The sequence below is a fragment of the Humulus lupulus genome, chromosome 9, assembly GCF_963169125.1.
Source record: "Humulus lupulus chromosome 9, drHumLupu1.1, whole genome shotgun sequence".
Classification (NCBI taxonomy): domain Eukaryota; kingdom Viridiplantae; phylum Streptophyta; class Magnoliopsida; order Rosales; family Cannabaceae; genus Humulus; species Humulus lupulus.
The window spans coordinates 172,652,291-172,671,287 of record NC_084801.1 but is presented as its reverse complement, the minus strand read 5'-3'; the positions used below and the strand labels follow the sequence as shown (position 1 = coordinate 172,671,287).

General features: G+C 35.9%; 1 protein-coding gene and 1 long non-coding RNA gene across 10 annotated transcripts; one reads left to right on the top strand and one right to left on the bottom strand.

Annotated features, from left to right (window-relative positions):
- LOC133801132 (uncharacterized) lies at positions 1–2,778 on the top strand. 7 transcript variants are annotated; one of them, XR_009876751.1, is made up of 6 exons: positions 1–510; positions 602–637; positions 746–837; positions 1,383–1,411; positions 1,651–1,747; positions 1,950–2,213. XR_009876751.1 is itself a non-coding variant. In XM_062239282.1 (4 exons), the coding sequence occupies exons 1-4, from the start codon at positions 354–356 to the stop codon at positions 2,055–2,057; spliced, it is 330 nt and encodes a 109-aa protein (XP_062095266.1). In that variant the 5' UTR covers positions 3–353; the 3' UTR covers positions 2,058–2,213. The 7 variants fall into 7 exon arrangements, 2 of the variants coding, with proteins under 2 accessions (XP_062095266.1, XP_062095265.1); XR_009876749.1 differs by lacking the exon at positions 746–837 and having other exon boundaries at positions 602–624; XR_009876747.1 differs by lacking the exons at positions 746–837; positions 1,651–1,747 and adding an exon at positions 2,717–2,778 and having other exon boundaries at positions 3–510; positions 1,950–2,161.
- A 2,703-nt stretch (positions 2,779–5,481) lies between these two features.
- LOC133801130 (uncharacterized) lies at positions 5,482–18,744 on the bottom strand. Of its 3 annotated transcripts, none has more exons than XR_009876744.1 (4): positions 18,621–18,744; positions 18,386–18,541; positions 17,578–17,946; positions 5,482–6,383 (listed from the first exon to the last, which is right to left on the bottom strand). It is a non-coding gene; the product is annotated as an uncharacterized LOC133801130 (long non-coding RNA). The 3 variants fall into 3 exon arrangements; XR_009876746.1 differs by having other exon boundaries at positions 18,386–18,533; XR_009876745.1 differs by having other exon boundaries at positions 17,844–17,946; positions 18,621–18,738.
- Positions 18,745–18,997: the final 253 nt, after the last annotated feature.

Here is an 18,997-nt window from a genome sequence, read left to right as displayed (position 1 = left end):
TCGGTTACTGTGCATTGTCTATCAATAATTTTGTATATTATTGAATATATGCAATATAAATATAAAGAAATGATGATGATGATATATAGGTCAATGTGTGCCTTTATGTTGCAAAAAGAAATGGTGAATCGTCAATCAAGAATTATTATTTTTCCAGGCGCGTTTCAGTTAATGCACCTGCAAAAAGTTGTTAACACAAACGAAAATACGGTGAAATCGTAAAATGGCGTGAAACTTATCATATATTTCTAGGTGCTTCAAGAGCGCTCTCAAAAGTTACAGAATCCCATATACTCAGACCTGAATAAACACGACCAATTTCTTTAGAGAAAAACAATTTCTTCTCCCACACTATGAAACATTCTCTAGCAATCCATAACCCTAATATCACCGTCATCCTAATCGCTGCCGGAGTATCGCATGAGCCGTCATCATCTCCGTCGTCGTTGCCGTCGCCACTGCCTCCATTCATTCTTTATATTCATTACTATCTTTTCTTCTCCGTGGTCGGTATGTATAATTTCTTTTTACATTTCTTCAGATTTGTGTTTCTCATTATTGTTGCGTTTGTATGTTGATTTGAGTATTCTTACGTTTTCAGGACCTGAAGATAATCCAAGTGAGGTGCATTTTGCGGGTATTTTTCTCTAATTGTTTTCATTATTTTTTTCCCTTTATGTCTACTTTCGGTTCACAAAGAAAAGAAAATTAAACTTTTCTTCTTGACTCCACCTCTCTCTGTCAGTTTCACTCTTAGTCATCATGCCAATTTGGTATTGAACATCAGAAGATCTCATTTGCCCTTCTGCTATTGAAGGTCCTATAAGTCCTATATAGGTGAATGCTTACTTATTAATTGAGAACGAACAAGAAATTTTGGGTTCTTGTATTCAAATATTGATTCTGTGTTTTTTTCCCCTTAATTGTATTGATTGATAGTATTGTTGAGCTATTATAGTTTGGGCTACAAGGATATGAGCTTTTGCACACAAATCAACTAGTAGATTGACCCACTGATAAAAACTCACTTGCAAAGGAAACTTTTCTTTATTTCTGTACTGGCTTATGGGGTATAGTTGATTTGCCTATTTCTTGGCTTTAAATTCTAGTATTACATTTATATATGAGAAATTGGCTTATGGGGTATAGTTGGCTTGCCTATTTCTTGGCTTTAAATTCTAGTTATTACAGTTATATATGTGAACGTTAATGCTGATAAATGTATGTACCTCTATTCAATTAAATCTTCAAATTTTTAGCATCAAAGCCTTATAAAATCTTGGGTAGCATGCAGGATTTTTTTTTTTTTTTTTCAAAAAGCATGGTGTGGATGATATGACAATCAGAGACCTATTTGATTTTATATTTGATTCATGTTGCAGATGATGGTGTGGAAAGTTATCTTGAAGAGGTATTCCCTTATGTGCAGTCAAATCTTATTTTTATTTTTGTAAGAATCATAGGAAAAATTCTGACTGCTTTTGTTTTATATCAACTGCAACAAAGAATCATGTCGAAAAGGGTTGTAGTTGTAGAGGAAGAAATTATAGATTCTGTATTTGGGCAGGTATCATATTCAATATAGATAAAAATATATCTAAGCATTTTTTGGATTTCTTCCTTTCTTTTTTCTTTTTCTGTTTTAAACAGTCTTAAATACTGGAGGTTTGGGGTCTTCTAATCCTTCACCTTGCTGGTTGATTCAATTCTACCTTTCAACTATTGCTCTTATGCAGAGCAGCTAAAGGTATACATAGAGGCCTATATAATCTTCGTTTAAGAGTCTTTTGGGAGCAGTTTTAGATCAATTGTGTTATTATTTTTGTTTTCTACTTTATGAAGCTTTAAATTTGACTAAACTTATTTGAGTTTAAATGTTATATATAGAACTTTTATCATTTCTATATAAGCAAAAGGACAAATGTCATATTTTCATTTGCATTTTTCAGGGCCAAACAGAGTTTTTAAGCAAATTGTTGGATGAGACTTTTTGGTATATATATGGTCCTACAATAGACCCAGAATGCGAACTAAACTTGTTTCTTAGTATAGAATGAATTTGAGGCAGAGGATGGCACTAAATCAGAATAAGATATGGAAGGTTGCTAAAGCCATTCAAAGGGCAACCAGTGAAATATGTAAACTTAACAACTTGTAGAAAGTAAGTGTGTAACATATTTTGATTCAATCATATATATATATTAATTTATATATTCATGTAATAATAGGCTTAATAATTGAAAGTTTCTGAGTTTAGTCCTTGAAGAGTTCTCAATCATGAATGGTACTGTGTATTAATGGGCTTAATAATTGTACTTATGTTTTCTTTACCATTCCTATTGAAAATCTATACTTTAATAAATAGTGTTAAAGTTAGCTTCTATGTTCAGCTTGGCGAGTCTCTTTTCAGGGAAAAAAAAGAGGGAACAATGATTAGAAACGGCAATCAACATAGTGAAGAAGCATAGAAGAATTAGGCTTGAAAATTCATGACTTTGGTATAGCACATTGTGAAGAGTTCCATCAAGGAAAATGTGAAGTTGATCTGTTTTTGTATATTTCTCACTCTAATAGTGCAATCACGTACATGTCACTTTAAGAGTTATATATGATCATTTAGTTCTGGAATTCAGTTAGTTTAACAATTATTTTAATATTTTTTTACAGCAAATATCATAACAGATTTTGCTAATCTTTCAATGATATTATTTGAAAGTTATCGTAGATCAAAGTTGTCATGCTATCACAAATTCAAGGAGATGCATTTGCCTTCATTGAGGCATTTGCCTTCATTGAAAGGGTGGACAAAAAGTAAGTTTAAAATTACTTTCCATTTGCAAGTGACATGCATTAAAATTTCAATTTTCTGTCAGTTTGGTAATTTCACTTGAGTAGATATATTTAAATATTTGGATACATGTGAAAATATGTGTAAATGATGTTATTATATTTTATGGGTATATTTCATGTTTTTTAAGGGAGGTATATGTGTAACAGCTTATTGTACTCATTATATGATAAATGAATTGATTGTACGGTTACGGTCCAGGCCCTGGTTCCACTGTAGTCATTATATTCTATTTACTACTTCTCTTCTCTTTTATTTGGATGAAATTAATTATTAATAAAAAAAAATATGTAGTTCATATTCTGTATGTAGATTTTATGTCAATTGAAATAGTTTTATTAAAAAAAACTAAATATATAATTTTGCAGGTGCTTTTAATGCGCCGGGGAATGTGTGTTAAAGTACAGAAGTGTCTACAACCTTTGCAGGCACACAAAAGGCCACTGTAATTATATTTCTTATCCGTACGCTTGTTGGGAACAACGCCTACAGTGTTTTTTCCAGACGCGGAATTCGAGGCGCTGGAGGACGCAGACTCTTGTGAAACTTACTTTTGCAGGCGCATTAGTGAATATAGGGTGAATGATGTTAGGTTTTAGAATTGATATTTGGATTATTAAGTAATACGTAAGGTTATTTTATATTTATATATTGTTAAGTTAGATAATTAGTTTTAGTTGTTAATTTCTGATGTAACTAATTCAGCTTCATTTTTTTCTGATATATTTAGGGCACTTGAAGTTAAAATATGTTATTCTTTATAATATAGAAAAAAATTAGTTAAGTAAACTTTCAATTCCAATGAGAGATGTAAAATTATATTTTTTTACCTAAATGAATAGTATTTCTCTATATAGTGAAATACTATTCATCAAGCTATAAATATTTTATTATTTTTTTTATAAACTTTTATATATATATGAGTGTGATACTATTATATTTAATTATTTTATTTCTTAAAATGAATAAAATATAATATATAAATGTAGAGAAAAAATAGAGAAGCAGATGTATGTTATAATGTAAAAGTTTGAGGTAAATTATAAAAATGTATGTTTTGGTGATATATTTTGTAATACATTTTCTCTATAATATTTAGCTAAAACTCATAAAAACATATTCGATCAACTCCTTTATACATATATTTATAATAGCTATGCACAAACTCAAATTAATTCATATCTACATTTACATATCTTTTATATAATATTTTAATATTATTATTTTTCTTTATAAGCTTTCTCTCTTCATTTAGTATATATTTATTATTTCTTTTTTCTTTTTCAATTATTTTATTTTAGTTTATTTTAAGTAATAAAATATGTTTTAAGATATAATATTTAAATGATGTAGAGAAATATATAGAGAAGCTGATGTATGGTATAATGTAAAACTTAAATGTAAAATAGAAAAATGTGTATTTTGATGAGGTATTTTAAATGATGGAGTAGAGCACCCTTTGGGAGTGCTCTTAGTGTTGCGCTTTCTCATATATAAGATGCTCGACTCCCTTTGTATTCCGCATAGTGCTTTCACACTTCTTCAATTCGAAATCCCTAATTTTCTCCTATTATGGTATCCGAGACAAACTAAAGCTTCGGCACACTCTAGATCTTCATCAACGGCTCGCACTCGCGCCTCTGGATCTCAAACACATGTCCCAAATTCTGGTCCTCAACCACAAACACAAGTCCCAATTTTTGGAACTTAATCACAAACGTGGGTCCCAATCTCTGCATCTCAAACTCACGATCCCACCTCTGGATCTCAAACACCAGCTACAATTTCTCCTACTGCACTGTAGTTGTACTTAGACTTCCAACTTGAAGCAACGGGGTTTTTCCAGCTAAGATTATTGTTCTTGTAGTAAGAATAGTATTGAAAGGTTTTCTCCTTATCTCTAAGAGTTGAGCAATCCTGAGCAAAAAGATCGACTCTTTCACAGTCAAAATATGGTTCATCCTACTCTACCCTTATGACCTCGTTACTTTCTTGACCATACTTAGCTTTTAAGTTTTCTAATTCTCTAGTCAAGAATTCTACTTTAGATTTAAGGTACTCTATTTCGCTAAGTTGGTGGGCACCTCTAAAATTGCTAGTACCCTCAATAGCACTGGATTTTGGATTGTTTTGAAGTGAAGAGAGATATATTGGATGATAGTACTCAAAACGCCGATGATCTTCTTCATTCGTTCGTTTTTTTTTAAGTATTATAAGCCCAAGTGTGTAATAGTGTAATAAGTATACACAAAAAATGTTCACAGGCCAATTGGAAAGGCTGCCAAAGTACCACTTTAGGACCAAAAGTTTTTCTAGAACTCCTCAATGTTCTTAGAAAAGGTTGAAGGGTAACGCTAACACAGACATTTTTTAATAACAAATTTTTCTAAGACAGAACAAGTTTGGTTTTTACTATTTTCCAAAATTACGCAAATGTTCTCAATACTTTTTTATTTTATTTTATGCTTTAAAAATTTATGATTCAAAGTTTTATGTTTTTTTTCCAAAAAAAAAAACATAAATCTAGAAAATAAAATTCTAAACCTAAAAGTAAGAGAAAATAAATAAATAAAATAAAACAATAACAAAAAAATGAATAAACGAATAAATAAAAAGAAACTAAAAATAAAAATTACTAGAAAAAAAATAAAAGAGAAATTAAGAAACCTATACTACTTTTTTTTCTTTAAAAATAAATTTAATTCACTATGCAAACTTTTAATGTAAAATTACTTCCCCGGAAATAGCGTCAAAAGCTGTTATCACCTAATAATTCACCTTGTCGTCGCAGTAGTAAATGAGCTATATGCGTATCCACAGAGAGACAAAATACAACTAAAGACTAGATTAGTAAAGTTAAAGATAAAAATAAAGTAAAATTGAAGAGATCAATTTTATGAAATGAAAATGATATTAGAGAAATTGATCAGATAAAAGGCTAATTGGGCTCGGTTTGAGCCTAGTTCACCTTCAAAAATGTCATTTTTTTTATCATTTCTTCAATTATAATTCTTTCTTTCTTTTTTCTTCTTTCTTTGTGTCAAAATACATTTTACTTCCTAAAAATTGAGCACAACTTAAATTAAAATTAATATTTTTAAATATAAAATATGTTACAATAAATCCATAAAAATATTAATGAAATCTTAATTAATTTTAAACTAGTTTTAAATATATTTTTGAGCACTAATGAGTTGTCCATTAAATTTTTCGCAGCTCATTGTTTGTTTAAATGGGGCTTTCGGCAAAAAGTCTTCTTGGCAGGGTTTTTTTCTTGTTTGATTGAAGTGATAACTGGAAAGGAAAAGAGATTCGAAAGTTCCTTCATCTTGTTCCATTTTTATGTACGTAGCTGTAGGTTGAGTTGTTTGGTGAGTATCAGTCAAAGGGTATTGGCGGTGGTTGAATAGGGTGCATTGCAACGGAGAACACCTTCTGCAATAATCTGTGCCGGAACTTCTATTTCTCCAAACATACATGACCATGTATTCATTTATGCTTGGTCAACCTTGAAGAATCTTCCAGTAATTAAAACCTATACAAGATATAGGAAAAAAGAAAAGGGTCACTAACTAATTGCAAAAACATAGATGCAACTCGGGGGATTTTTTCTTAGAAAAACATCATCAAACCAAGGAGCTAAGGAGAGTTTTTCCTAGATTCACTAAGAATAAATCCAGGGAGAGTTTTTTCTGAAATTTGTTTTGAGTTAAAAAAATTAACTCCCCTCTTCCATACCTTCAACCATCCCTTTAAAGAATAAATTGTAGTAGTCAATTGATTTTTTTTTTTTTTGGTTTATTGTGTGTCATATATTTTTTCCGTTCAGATTTATATAAGTATAATTTTATGTATTCTTTCTCATGATTAATTATTGTTTGTGCTCATATTTTTTTAGGAGACGAAGTGCAATTTGTTTATTTTTCAAACCATAGAAATGTTATATTATTTTATTAAATAATATAATGTTAGATTAAATAATGTGATGTCACATAAATGTGATTTGTCACACATTGTAATATATTATTGAGAGTCACAAAATTAGACACATGTGTGCCCAAATGTGACATATTTTGGAGTTACAAAATCAGTTACAAATTTGTAACTTCCAAATATTATCTAATAATGTGAATATTATTTATTACACAATTGAGTTTGGATATGAAATATGGTTGTTGGAAACATGTTTTTAACTCCCTTTAGGTATATGGAGGTTACAAAAGCATGTGGGAAAGGGTTTGAAACTCCCAAATCTCAATTTTAATTTCATAAACATCTAATTAAATATTGGTAACAGTCATGTGGGTTGGTAGAATTTGAAATTCAAAGAGTGTCTCAAACTCTATAAATATGAGTCTAATGTTCACTTGTAAGATAACATCATTTTCTATCCACAAAACACTTGGCTAGAAAATACACCATAGAGGCTTGATAATTCCATAGAGTTATTTCCTTGAAAGATCTATTAGTGCTTAGAGAATAGGAGGAAATAAGCTTTTGAACAAAGGTCTTAAACCATGTTCAAGTTGGTGATTCCCACTACTCTACACTTTGGTTGTGTGAGTGTGAGGTTTTATCTATTGTTCTTCTCGCCATTTTGTTCTTCTACCTCTTTTACTTTTTGCTTCTATCTTATATATTTATTTGTATTGTTATGCTTTGAGTTGTATTATCAATATAGCTATAATCCTCTATCTCTATTTACTTGTGTTTACCTAAAAATGACTCCTGATGACGTGACAATAATTTGGTCCCACTGTAACTACTTTAGAGGTATCCACAACACTTGCCAGGAATCCTATGCAACCTTCCTGCATCAGGTCTCTAGCCTTCAGTGCCGAAATCATAGGCACTCGCGGTCCACTCACCGTCCCCACAAACACAAAAGGTACCTCGCCCTCCGGTTCAAAAGTCACCATTCGCCGCTTGCAATCAATCGTTGCTCCATACCTCGTTAACCAATCCATCCCTAATATCATATCAAAATCATCCATGTCTAATTCAATCAAATCAACAAACAGTTTCCTACCATCTATCTCTACTGGTAATGCCCTAACCCATCTCCTAGAGACTACCAGTTCTCCTGTTGGTAGCAAAGTCTGAAAACCCCTAGCATACACAATACTAAGTCTACAAAGCTAGTCTATCACCCTAGCAAATACAAATGAGTGGGTAGCCCCTGAATCAATCAATGCAGTATACAAGGAACCAGCGCTAGAGATCTCACCTGTCACAACTGAGGGACTAGCCTCCACCTTAGTCTGAGTCAAAGCGAATACTCTGGCAGGAGCGAGGCTGTTTTCCTGCTTTGGCTCCTCTTTCTTAGCTTGTGGGCATTCTTTCTTCAAATGGTTGGCACTCCCACAGATAAAACATGCCCTAATCCGACACTCACCCTGATGTCGTTGCCTGCACCGAGGACACACTGGGAAACTCCTCCAACTGTCACCTCCGCTCTGACGACCACCAACAGAACCTTGTACCCTCCTATCAAAACTAGGAGGAATAAATGAATCTGGAACCCTTCTTTTCTACTCACTAGGGCCATTGCCCCGACTAGACCCAATAAAAGGAGGCACCATCCTCCTGGCATCGCGCCTACAGCGCTGTCTTTCCATATCTGATCCTCAGCCCTCTCTGCAGTAAGGGCCTTATCCACTGCTTGAGCATAGGTGGTAGTCTCTGAACTTAAAGTAATATTCACATCACGGGCGATCATCACATTCAACCCCCGTATGAATCTGTCTCTCCTGGCCGCATTTTTCGGCACCAAGTCTGGCGCAAACTTCGCTAGTCTGTCAAATCGCAGGGCGTACTCAGTAACTGACAACCTATTCTGAGTCAGGTTGATAAACTCCTCAACTTTCGCAGCTCGAACTGCTACACTGTAGTATTTCTCATTAAAGATACTCTTAAATTCTTCCCAAGTCATAGTTGTAATATTCCTCTGCTGACTCACTACATCCCACCAGATGCGGGCATCCTCCCTAAGCATGTAGCTAGCACAAGCTACCCTTTCATTTCCCTCAACCCTCATGAAATCTAAGATTAAGGAAGTCATATTCATCCATTGCTCGGCCCGCAGTGGGTCTGATCCACCCTCAAAGGTAGGAGGCTGTTGCTTTCTGAATCATTCATACAAAGGTTCCCACATGTTCTCAACCATAGGCTGAACCGGCACTGGCGCTACATTCTGCTGAATTGATAACCCCGTAACCTGTGAAGGGGCCTGCTGCCTCATCTGACGAAGTTCTTCCTCCGTTCTCTGCAATCTAGCCTCCATTTCGGCTAATATATGTTGCCAGTTCTGTGGGGCAGGTGGAGGGTCCTGACCCTGATTGTCATCCTCGGCTCTGCTGCCGCGGAGTCTAGATGATTGCCGAGGCATTACAGCTATATGCCTGCAATCAGTGACACCACTCATCAGGCATGATAACAAAATCTAATTCCACCTCCCACTCTCAACAACCAACCAAGATCAATAATCCAGATAACATACAAATAGCAAACATCACACAACGGGCCATGCCGTGACATCATGCATATGTTATTTCATTCATCATGCTCTTTCAAACTAAACAGGCAAACAGGGCATCAAGCACATATTCAATCATAATCGACAACCATACCAACCAACCCTGAGCCGAGCTTTTCAATGGCAGCGAGCGTACATGTCCGGTCAATCTCCAAAACCAATAAACCTTGGCTCGCTCTGATACCAAGTTGAAACGCCCTACTACCTTAGAGTCGTTACTAAGTGAGTTTAAAATGTGCAATTAACTCACTAAACGAGGTTTTTAGAAGAAAAGTGTGACTAAACAAAAAGTCAAGGCTGTAATCTTTAAAAGTACTCTATTTAATTGAAAGTTCCATGAGTCTAACATTTGGGACCCCAAAGTACAGTTTATAAAACATTTACAACTCAAAATAAGTTTACAGGTAATTAACCATTAAAATCAGAGTTTATTACAGCCATTTCTCAAAATGCCCCAACCAAAACAGTCGGGTTGGCCAAACATGTACGCGCCGCCCCACGCTCTCCCTACTCATGGCTGGTTGACTTTCCCCTTGCCCTTACCTGCAACACGGAGCACCCGTGAGCCGAAGCCCAGCAAGAAAACTCACACAGCACATAACATATGCATATTATATAACCCTTATATCATATAATCCACAGATAAAAAAGATAGTCCCTCAGATTAAACAGGTACGGCCATGCCGTCCCAGAAGCGTTACCAAAGCCTGGGATCTCGGTTCTCATTGTAAGGATATCCCATGTATCCATTGGGATCTCACCCTAACTACAAGCACTCCATGTGCTAAGTGTTATTCCCAGCCCCACTGCCATTCTCGGCCCCTCGCCGTTCTCGGCTCCTTGCCGTTCCCGGCTCCTTTGTCGTTCATTCTAAAGTAACCACATATAGCATACCTAAACAACATTCAAGCATATAATAATTCAATCAAGGCTACACCCTAACAATAATACAATCTAGGGTCGTGCCCTGCAACAACACTATGGGCCCATGCCCTGCTCTACGGGTGCTACAGTTTCCTTACCTGTATCCCAAGCTTCACAATGCACCAAAGTCACGAGCACGGTCCTCTATCCCGAGCCTCCCCGGAAACCTAGTCACAACACATATAAAAAAATCATTTAATACTAACCAATCCAAAACCACTTCCCAGGACCAATTCCATACTCTCGGGACCTCCAATTTCCCAAAACAACGCAACGGAAACATCCCCCGAGCCCCCGGATTAAATGCCCAAAAATGCAAAAATTACCTTGTCCTGAAAATAGCCTAGCGCCGCGGCGCTACCCTTGAGGACCGCGGTGCCCAGCTAGTCAGAGAGTCCCCCAGCCCTGTTGAAGCCTCGTGCCGCGACGCCCCTTCGCGAACCCAGAATTCTGGGTTTTCCCCTGCATTTTCCCCGAGCCAAAACACTCCCAATTCAACCTAAACCCCAAAACCAATTTAAAACCATAAATAAACCATCTAACAACCTATAAACACCAACCACAAGTATAAACACAAAATCACTCCCATAAATCACACTTTGGTTTCAAATCTCAGAAGTTTAAACCAGTAAACCAAAGCCTACAAAACCTAAACCATGCTTCAAATTCCTTAACCACAACATAATTAAACCTCAAAATTGCATAGAATCCTTACCTCAAGTAGAGAATTCAACCTTAAGCTTCCTTGATTCCAGCTTCAAGCTAAGCCCTCTGGTTTCACAAACTAAATTCCCAAACAACCAGCCACAAACCATCTTTCAATTTCCAACCTAAATTCCATAAGAACTTGCAAAAAACACAGAGATTTCAGAGATGAAACTTACCTCTGACCAATCTTGACTTCTGCTTGGCTTTAATTGCCTCAAACCACCTTGATTCCTCTCCTAAGTCTCAAAATTCCCAACTCCCTTCCTTTCTTCCTTTCTGCCCCTTAGTTCTCCTTTACTTTCAGCAAAACTGAGTTGCCTAGGTGAGAAAAACGTGAACGATCTTTCCCTTAGCTGAAGTGATCTAAATCCCTTTCAAAAGACCATTTTGCCCTTCCATCTATTTCCCCTTCTAACTAAACCTCAAGGACATCCTAGACATTTCACATTCCTTACAAATCTACCATTTTCCTCACCTAAAATCTGTTACTCTTAATGGTTACTAATGGCCACTCAAGTTACTCAATCACCATTAACCATTAGCTCACAAACTCAAGGTACAAAATTCCCAAAATACCCCTAGGCTCCTCTCGAGCCGGGTGTTTAATCCCGTTGTGACTTTTAAACTAATTAGCTCCCTAGGACCGTCTCGGCACGTGCATCACATTAATATCACCACACACACATGGTACTAATCATATAATACAATTATCACATTTATGCCCTCAGCGGGCTAAAATTACCATTTTACCCCTAACATACAAACGGGGCCCACATGCATATTTATTCCACCTAAACATGCATCATAATCACATATTCATTTAAATTCATATATTAACATGTTAATTCACTTATTTCCCTCCAGGCACGCTAATCAAGGTCCTAAACCTTATTAACAAATTTGGGGTGTTACACAAGGCTTCGGCGAAGAAGGCCGTCAAGGGCTCGGCCAAGAAGAAAGTCATAGAGTTGATCCTTGGGGACTCAGAGCCAGTTCATGAAGCTTCTGAGAGGGCTCCAGCAGCAAGTTCCCTCCCGGTGGCACACACTAAAATGATCCCGCCCCAACCTGCTCTTCTCCAGGTCATCAACTTGGAGCGGGAGCCTTCTAAAGGATGAGGGACAGACAAGAGGAAGGCGGACTTGGTCGCTGCGGAATCCGTGAAGCGGGCCAAGAGGGTCAGGACCAAGGATCCAGCCTTAGCTAAGGAGCACTCCTCCGAGGAAAGCCTCATTGTTACGCAGGAGGTCCTGGAAGCTCCAAGGCTTCCCGTCAACCCAGCCCTTCCCGAGGAAGGGGACCTGGTCCTCCAGCAGGAGAGGATGAAAATGGTGTCCCGGACTTGGGAAGATGGTCGGGACAAACAAGACAAGGTGTACCGGGCCCTGACCATCCGACGGAAGGTGGAGTTTGCTGAATGTTTGGATGCTGTTAACGCTCCCCAACAGATCGTGGATCTGCTTGTAGCTGAGATCGTGTTCCAGCCTAAGTTGGGGCATGATACAGCTTCGCTTGCTGCGGATTTGTTGGCCCAAGTGGGGGCTACCATGTCCAACCTTCAGCTCAAGCGATATGCCACCTTGGCCAGCTAGGATGCCATTTTCATCTCCCAAGCCATTCGTCACCAGGCCACCACAGTAAGTCACATCCCCGTCTAATTTTTTTATCTTACTATCATTATTGATTATTCATTTTCTAACTTTGGTTTGTTCCAGGATGCCCTGTTGGCCCACAGGAACACAGATCTGGTGGCAGAAATGGCAGTGAAGCTGGAGACAGCTCAGATGGAGCTAGAGGGGGTTGTTAACCAACGGGAAGCTGCTAGGGAGGCCCTTGCCAAGAAGGCTGCTCGAATTGAGGCCGATCGTGAGGAGGCTGCCCGGGTTTGGGCACAGCATGTGGAAGCTCTGTCCAGGAAGGACACCAAACATAAGAAGTTGATGGACAACCTGGAGGCGGAGCTGCATCGTGTTTGTGGCTCGGAGGCTTCGATCAATGCTCTTCTGGAGGCAGCTGAGGCCCAACCTCGCCAGGAGCGGGAGAGTGTAGCAAACCTTGAGTCTCAGAATTAGGCTTTAGAGGGCACGGTTCAGCTAGAGATGAAGTGGAGCGAGGAGGCTTGCATAGCGAAGGAGCAGGCGGATGCATTGATGAAGGCCACTTTTGATGAGCCCATTTACACGGCCTGACTCCAGGACAAGAACATGATCCTCCTCCTCTATCCGGAACCGGCTTCAAAGATGGCTGAATTTGAAGCCAATGAGAAAGCTGATGTGGCGCTCTTAGCTGGGGATGAAGAAGGCGAGAATACCCCGGATGTCCCAGATCAGGACGAAGCTTAGGCCTAGGCCTTTGTATTTTAGTTAGGGCTTTCGTCCTGGTTTTTGTAATTGTATTAAGACACGGATGCGTCCAAGACAAATTTTATCATTCGTATTTATATATTGATATTATTTTCTGCACTATGATTTCCATTTTATATTCGTCTCTTTTTCCTCAAAATTCACTAAGTGTTTTATCACTCTACATGAATCTGGGTCAAATGTTGGGTCTTGGTTTCTATGGTCGGGACTACTGGGGAAATGTTGTAGAAGGTATTCAGCCTGTCTTGAGACCCACGTTCGGGTCTTGACGGCCTGGACCGTTTTGGACTTATTAATATAACTTAATTGATTTACACCGACTTTATAGTTAAGGCTCCAACGGCCTGGATCGTTAGAGATTTGTTTTAGATATGACTTAATTATTTAACTCGGTCTAAACCCGATGTTCAGGTTTCAACGGCCTGGACCGTTAAGGAGTTAATAAATGTCGTCTAATTTATTTGTCCTGACTCTGGTGTTCAGGTTCCAATGGTCTGGACAATCAGAGATTAGTTAATTAGCTTATTTCGATCCTGAGGTTCAGTTTCCAACGGCCTAGGCTGTTTATAAGACTAACTTTAAACAACTTAAACCTAAGACTCATGTTTCAATGGTTCTAGGCCATTTGAAGGAAAACATGAATATGAATTTGGATATTCGGGACCACGTTAGGTCTAGACCAATTTTTAGGTGTTGGGTTTCGAACCCCTAGACCATATAGGTCCCGCTTAGGACTGGGCTTTGAGCCTTGCGTCCTATTGGGTTTTGAACCCCCCCCCCCCCCCCGAACCGTGTACGTCCGGGTTAGGACTAGGCTTTGAGCCTTGCGCCATATTGGGTTTTGAACCCTCCGAACCATGTATGTCCGGGTTAGGACTGGGTTTTTAGCATTGCAACCTATTTGGTTTTGAACCCTCCGGACCATGTATGTCAAGATTAGGACTAGGCTTTTAGCCTTGCGTCTTATTGGGTTTTGAACCCCCCGGACCATGTATGTCTGAGTTAGGACTGGGCTTTTAGCCTTGCGTCCTATTTGGTTTTGAACCCCCAGACCATGTATGTCCGGGTTAAGACTGGGCTTTTAGCCTTGCATCCTATTTTGTTGGGAGTTGGGTTTTGCACCCCCAATCTATACAAGTCTGGGTTCAATACTAAGCTCTGAGCTTTGCATCCAGTTTTGTCTTTATTCAAGACTTACTTGTATAGATGGTCAGATGGTCATACCCCCCAAGAGATCGAAGAGTGTAGTCTTAGGTCACTTGTTTGTGTAAAAAATGAAGACGGACGTGAACTTTTTCCTTCCTTACAACATTTCGTATGATGTTTTGTATGCACCATTTTCATTAAACTAGAAATCGCCCTGTGGCTTACATTGTAAAAAAAAAAGAAAAATTAGGAAGGAAAATGGAATCAGATCCTCCCGACTACTGATAGTACTGGCGGAGGTGTTCTGCGTTCCAGACCCTTGGGACCTCCATTCCGTCTAATTGCCTTAAGCGATACGTTCCCGAACATATTTCGTTTTGGATTTCATAGGGTCCTTCCCAGTTTGGTCCCAGAACCCCCACTCCTGCATCTTCAGTTGCAGGGAAGACTCTTCTAAGGACTAGATCGCCAGTTTCGAATCTCCAGCTCTTAACTTCAGAGTTGAAGTGCCTGGCGATCTTTCCCTGGTACATCTTCAGCTGCACCAGTGATTCTTCTCAGATCTCTTCAATGAAATCTAAGGATTCTTGGAGTAAGGCATGGTTTTGGACGGGATCATATGTGCCTCGTTTGTGAGACGGGACCGTCGTCTCTACTGGGATGATTGCTTCACATCTGTACACCATCGAATAGGTTGAATCTTATGCTAGTATTATGTATTAATTTTCCTTGAAATCTTGTACATATTATGAGGTTTTCTCGGTCTATATTTTCGTATCCTCTACTTTGAATTCTTAGTTAATACTTCCTATATCTTTAATCATCATCATAAACTCTGGAGTTACAAAGAATAATCCATAATTATTATTCATGTCTACTTCCATCATTGAGATAATACTTTTTAATCATCTTCTATACTTTCATCATATAATATTAATAAAACTTTTGCTCCTAATTTTTTCCTTACGAGTCCTTTTATTCCTATTATATACAAACATTGGTGAATATATTTATATTTGTCTTCTTTTATTAGGTTTCTAATAGTTTCGTTAGGGATTATTTGTAAATTTTGAAAGTTGTTATCATTGACTATTATTGGTATTTATCTTTGATGGCTGAAAAGACCTCTATTAGGCTGCCATCTTCTAGTATGGTATAATTGTCGGGCATTATTTAATACTAATGTTTCTTGTGTAATCTATCATAGGATTCATTAATATCTACTACTTCATCTAAAGATAATATTTCTTAGTTATTATTACTAGTTATTCGATCTAAAATGTCAGTAAACCTTCTACTTAAGGTTCTACTATTCCTTAGATGACTAAAATGATTATTTACTTGTGTCTGGCTTGGCTGGCCTAATCTGCTCGACATATCTTTCAAATTTATTACTAAATTCTTTTTTATTTTTAATTTTTTATTATCATGTTTTCCTCAATTTTTATTACTAATCTGTTTTACTAGCTGATCTATATCAGTTTCAATTTTATTATTTTTTTGGTGATTCGTCTCTATTTATTTTTTCATGTAATTTTATTAATAATTCAATTATAGTATTAAGTTGATGGTTTTTAGGCCTATCTGGACCAGACGTAGCAGAAGAACTGAAACCGTCTAAATTTCTATTATCATAAAAATCTTTAACTAAATTTTTTGCAACAATATGATCAGGGTTATTAAAAGACATAAATAAAGCATGAATTAAGAAAGAACTATATAACGAATATTTTCTACGTGTATATTTAATTCTTCTATATCCTTTTTAAATAATAGATATTGATATGTTATTAATTGTTCGGACTCTATTTCTATTATTTTAGGTTGTTTGTTAATGTATTTCTCAATATTTATTAAAAAAAATTATTTTATTATTTGTATTAGTTATTTGTTTTTTAATATAGTCTATATTATCTAATATTTTATTTTGAAACTCTTGGCCTTTAAGACTAGGTTAATAGTTTTATTAGTCTTTATAAATTTTCTTTTTAATGTTCTTGTAATATAATAAATCTTATCTTGTATAAAATTTTGTGATTTTACTTGAAATATAATAAGTATGACAGTGATTAGAAGAATCTTTACTATTTTGATCTAATAAGCAATATTTTTTAATTATATTATTTGTATTTGTTTTCATAAATTAATTTTATATTATTAAAAATTAATAAAACTAGATAGAAAAATAATAACAGGAAAAGTATTATACGATTTAATATTTAGTAACAATATAAAACATTTAATATATAAACAACAAAAACAATGAAATATCGGAGATAGTATGAAAAATTTAAAACAAAATGATAATCCAATATGTAAATTATTAATAAAATAACTGGTCAAGCACTAAAATTTAATCTTATAGACAAAAGATTTTAAGGATCATATTGAAGAATTATTAAAAAATAAATTTATTAGACATAGTGACTCACCACATAAGAGTCATGCTTTTCTAGTAAGAAATCATAGTGAAATAATTAGGGAAAAAAGTAAAATAATAATAAATTATAAAAGATTAGATGATAATACTGAAGACGACTCTTATAATATTCCTGATAAATATGTTTTAATAAATAAATACAAGGATGTAGAGTTTTAAGTAAATTTGACTTAAAATCATATTTCTACCAAATAAAAATGACAGAAGCTAGTATTCCCGGGACAACATTTGTCTGCCTACAAGAATTATTTGAATGGTTAGTAATGCCAATGAGACTTAAAAATGCCCAGTAATATTTCAGAGAAGAATGGATAAAATATTTTATGAATTAAGTTATTGTTTAGTATATATTGACGATATTCTAGTACCTAACAAAGATTATAAGGAACATGAGTACCATTTAAAATAAGTTTATAAAAAATTTGAACAGTGTGGTTTGATTATTAGCAAAAAGAAAATAGAATTAGGAAAAAAATATATAAAATTTATAGGACTCGAAATATGAAAAGTCAAAATAATATTACAAGATGATAGTAATAAAAAGATACTAGATTCAAATTATCATAAAATATTTTTAAAATATTATTTTTCAATTAATTAATTTATTTATTACCTTCTGATATTTTTAAGATATCAGTAAATATGACCAAGTTACTGCCTCCTGATGTGGGCAAGTTACTGCCTCCAGATATCTAAAAAAGTAATCTAAAGACCAAGTTGCAGTTAGATCCATCAGGCATTATTAAAGTACACATAGTTTGGAGCTCAAAATAGCTCAAGTAATATTAAAAAAACATCATCAGCCAAGCTCTAAAAATAGTAGGTAGCTTAATAGATCCCCCAAAAGACAGCAACTAGACCATTATATAGGTTATATACCTTCAAATTTGTGTCTTTCAAAATTCACTGCAGCTTGGTCATGATGAAAACTCGCGAGCTCCTGTTATCACTTGAGAAAATATCTCAAGGAAAAATCTTGAACCTGTATATGTATGATGATGCAGCATCCCAAGATACTTCAATTAATATATACTATACAATTAGCATCAACAAATAATATTCAAAACTTCTTGAGTATTGAGAAGACAAGACATGACAAGAAAAAAGGTAAAAAGATTTTTGAGTAACGATCTCAATACTGTATCTAAAGAATTTGAATAAAGAAAAAATAGATTATTCCCACTGTATAAGTAGTAGAGAAACGGCATATATAAATTCCAAGTATCCAGCAAGTGAAACAGATTTGTCAAAATCAATGCACCAGTTCAATAAGAGGGTATTTCAAAACTAAAACAGTAAAGAGTGAAGAAAATTCATATTAGCACAGATTCAATTTGCTTCAAATCAAGCAAGGCACAAGCATTCACAATATGAAAATAGGAAAACCTCTAAGGCATAAGTACCCAATTGTGAAACCGTACATTCAAGCAAACCGGACCTCAGGATTTGGGTCACTGTCACCGTCCCCATTTCTTCTCGAGAACGACAGATTCCACTTCGACGAACGAAGGAGGAGAACTGAATCGGTGAACGGAAAACCCTCGACTCATCGTGTTCTCAGGAGAATAACTGAATCGCTAGTAAAACACGCACTTACAGAGTTAAATCTAACATAAAACAATGTATTAAACAAAAAACAAAATTGACTCCACTCACCGTCTCTGTACCCTCTGCTTTCAGAAACGGTCGACTCACTGACCCTCTCGACTCACTCACAGTCTTTCTTCCCTCTGCTTTCAGGAAGAAACCCACTACAACTCGACTCACTTCTCAGTCAAAATGGAACCAATAATTGTAATACGTAATTCATAATAATAAAAAAACAAATAAATGTCAAGTGTGGGAGGGTGCAGAGTTTAGCCGTGTACCTGCCCACTGATTACAATACTTTACTTCAAAAATTTGGACACGTGTACGCTTGGATTTATCAACATCGATGCTGACAAAAATTTGACTGCACCGAAGTCGCACACTATTTTTGATATTTAGAAAAATTATAACATTTTTTTTGTATGATGGCGTAAAATATTATT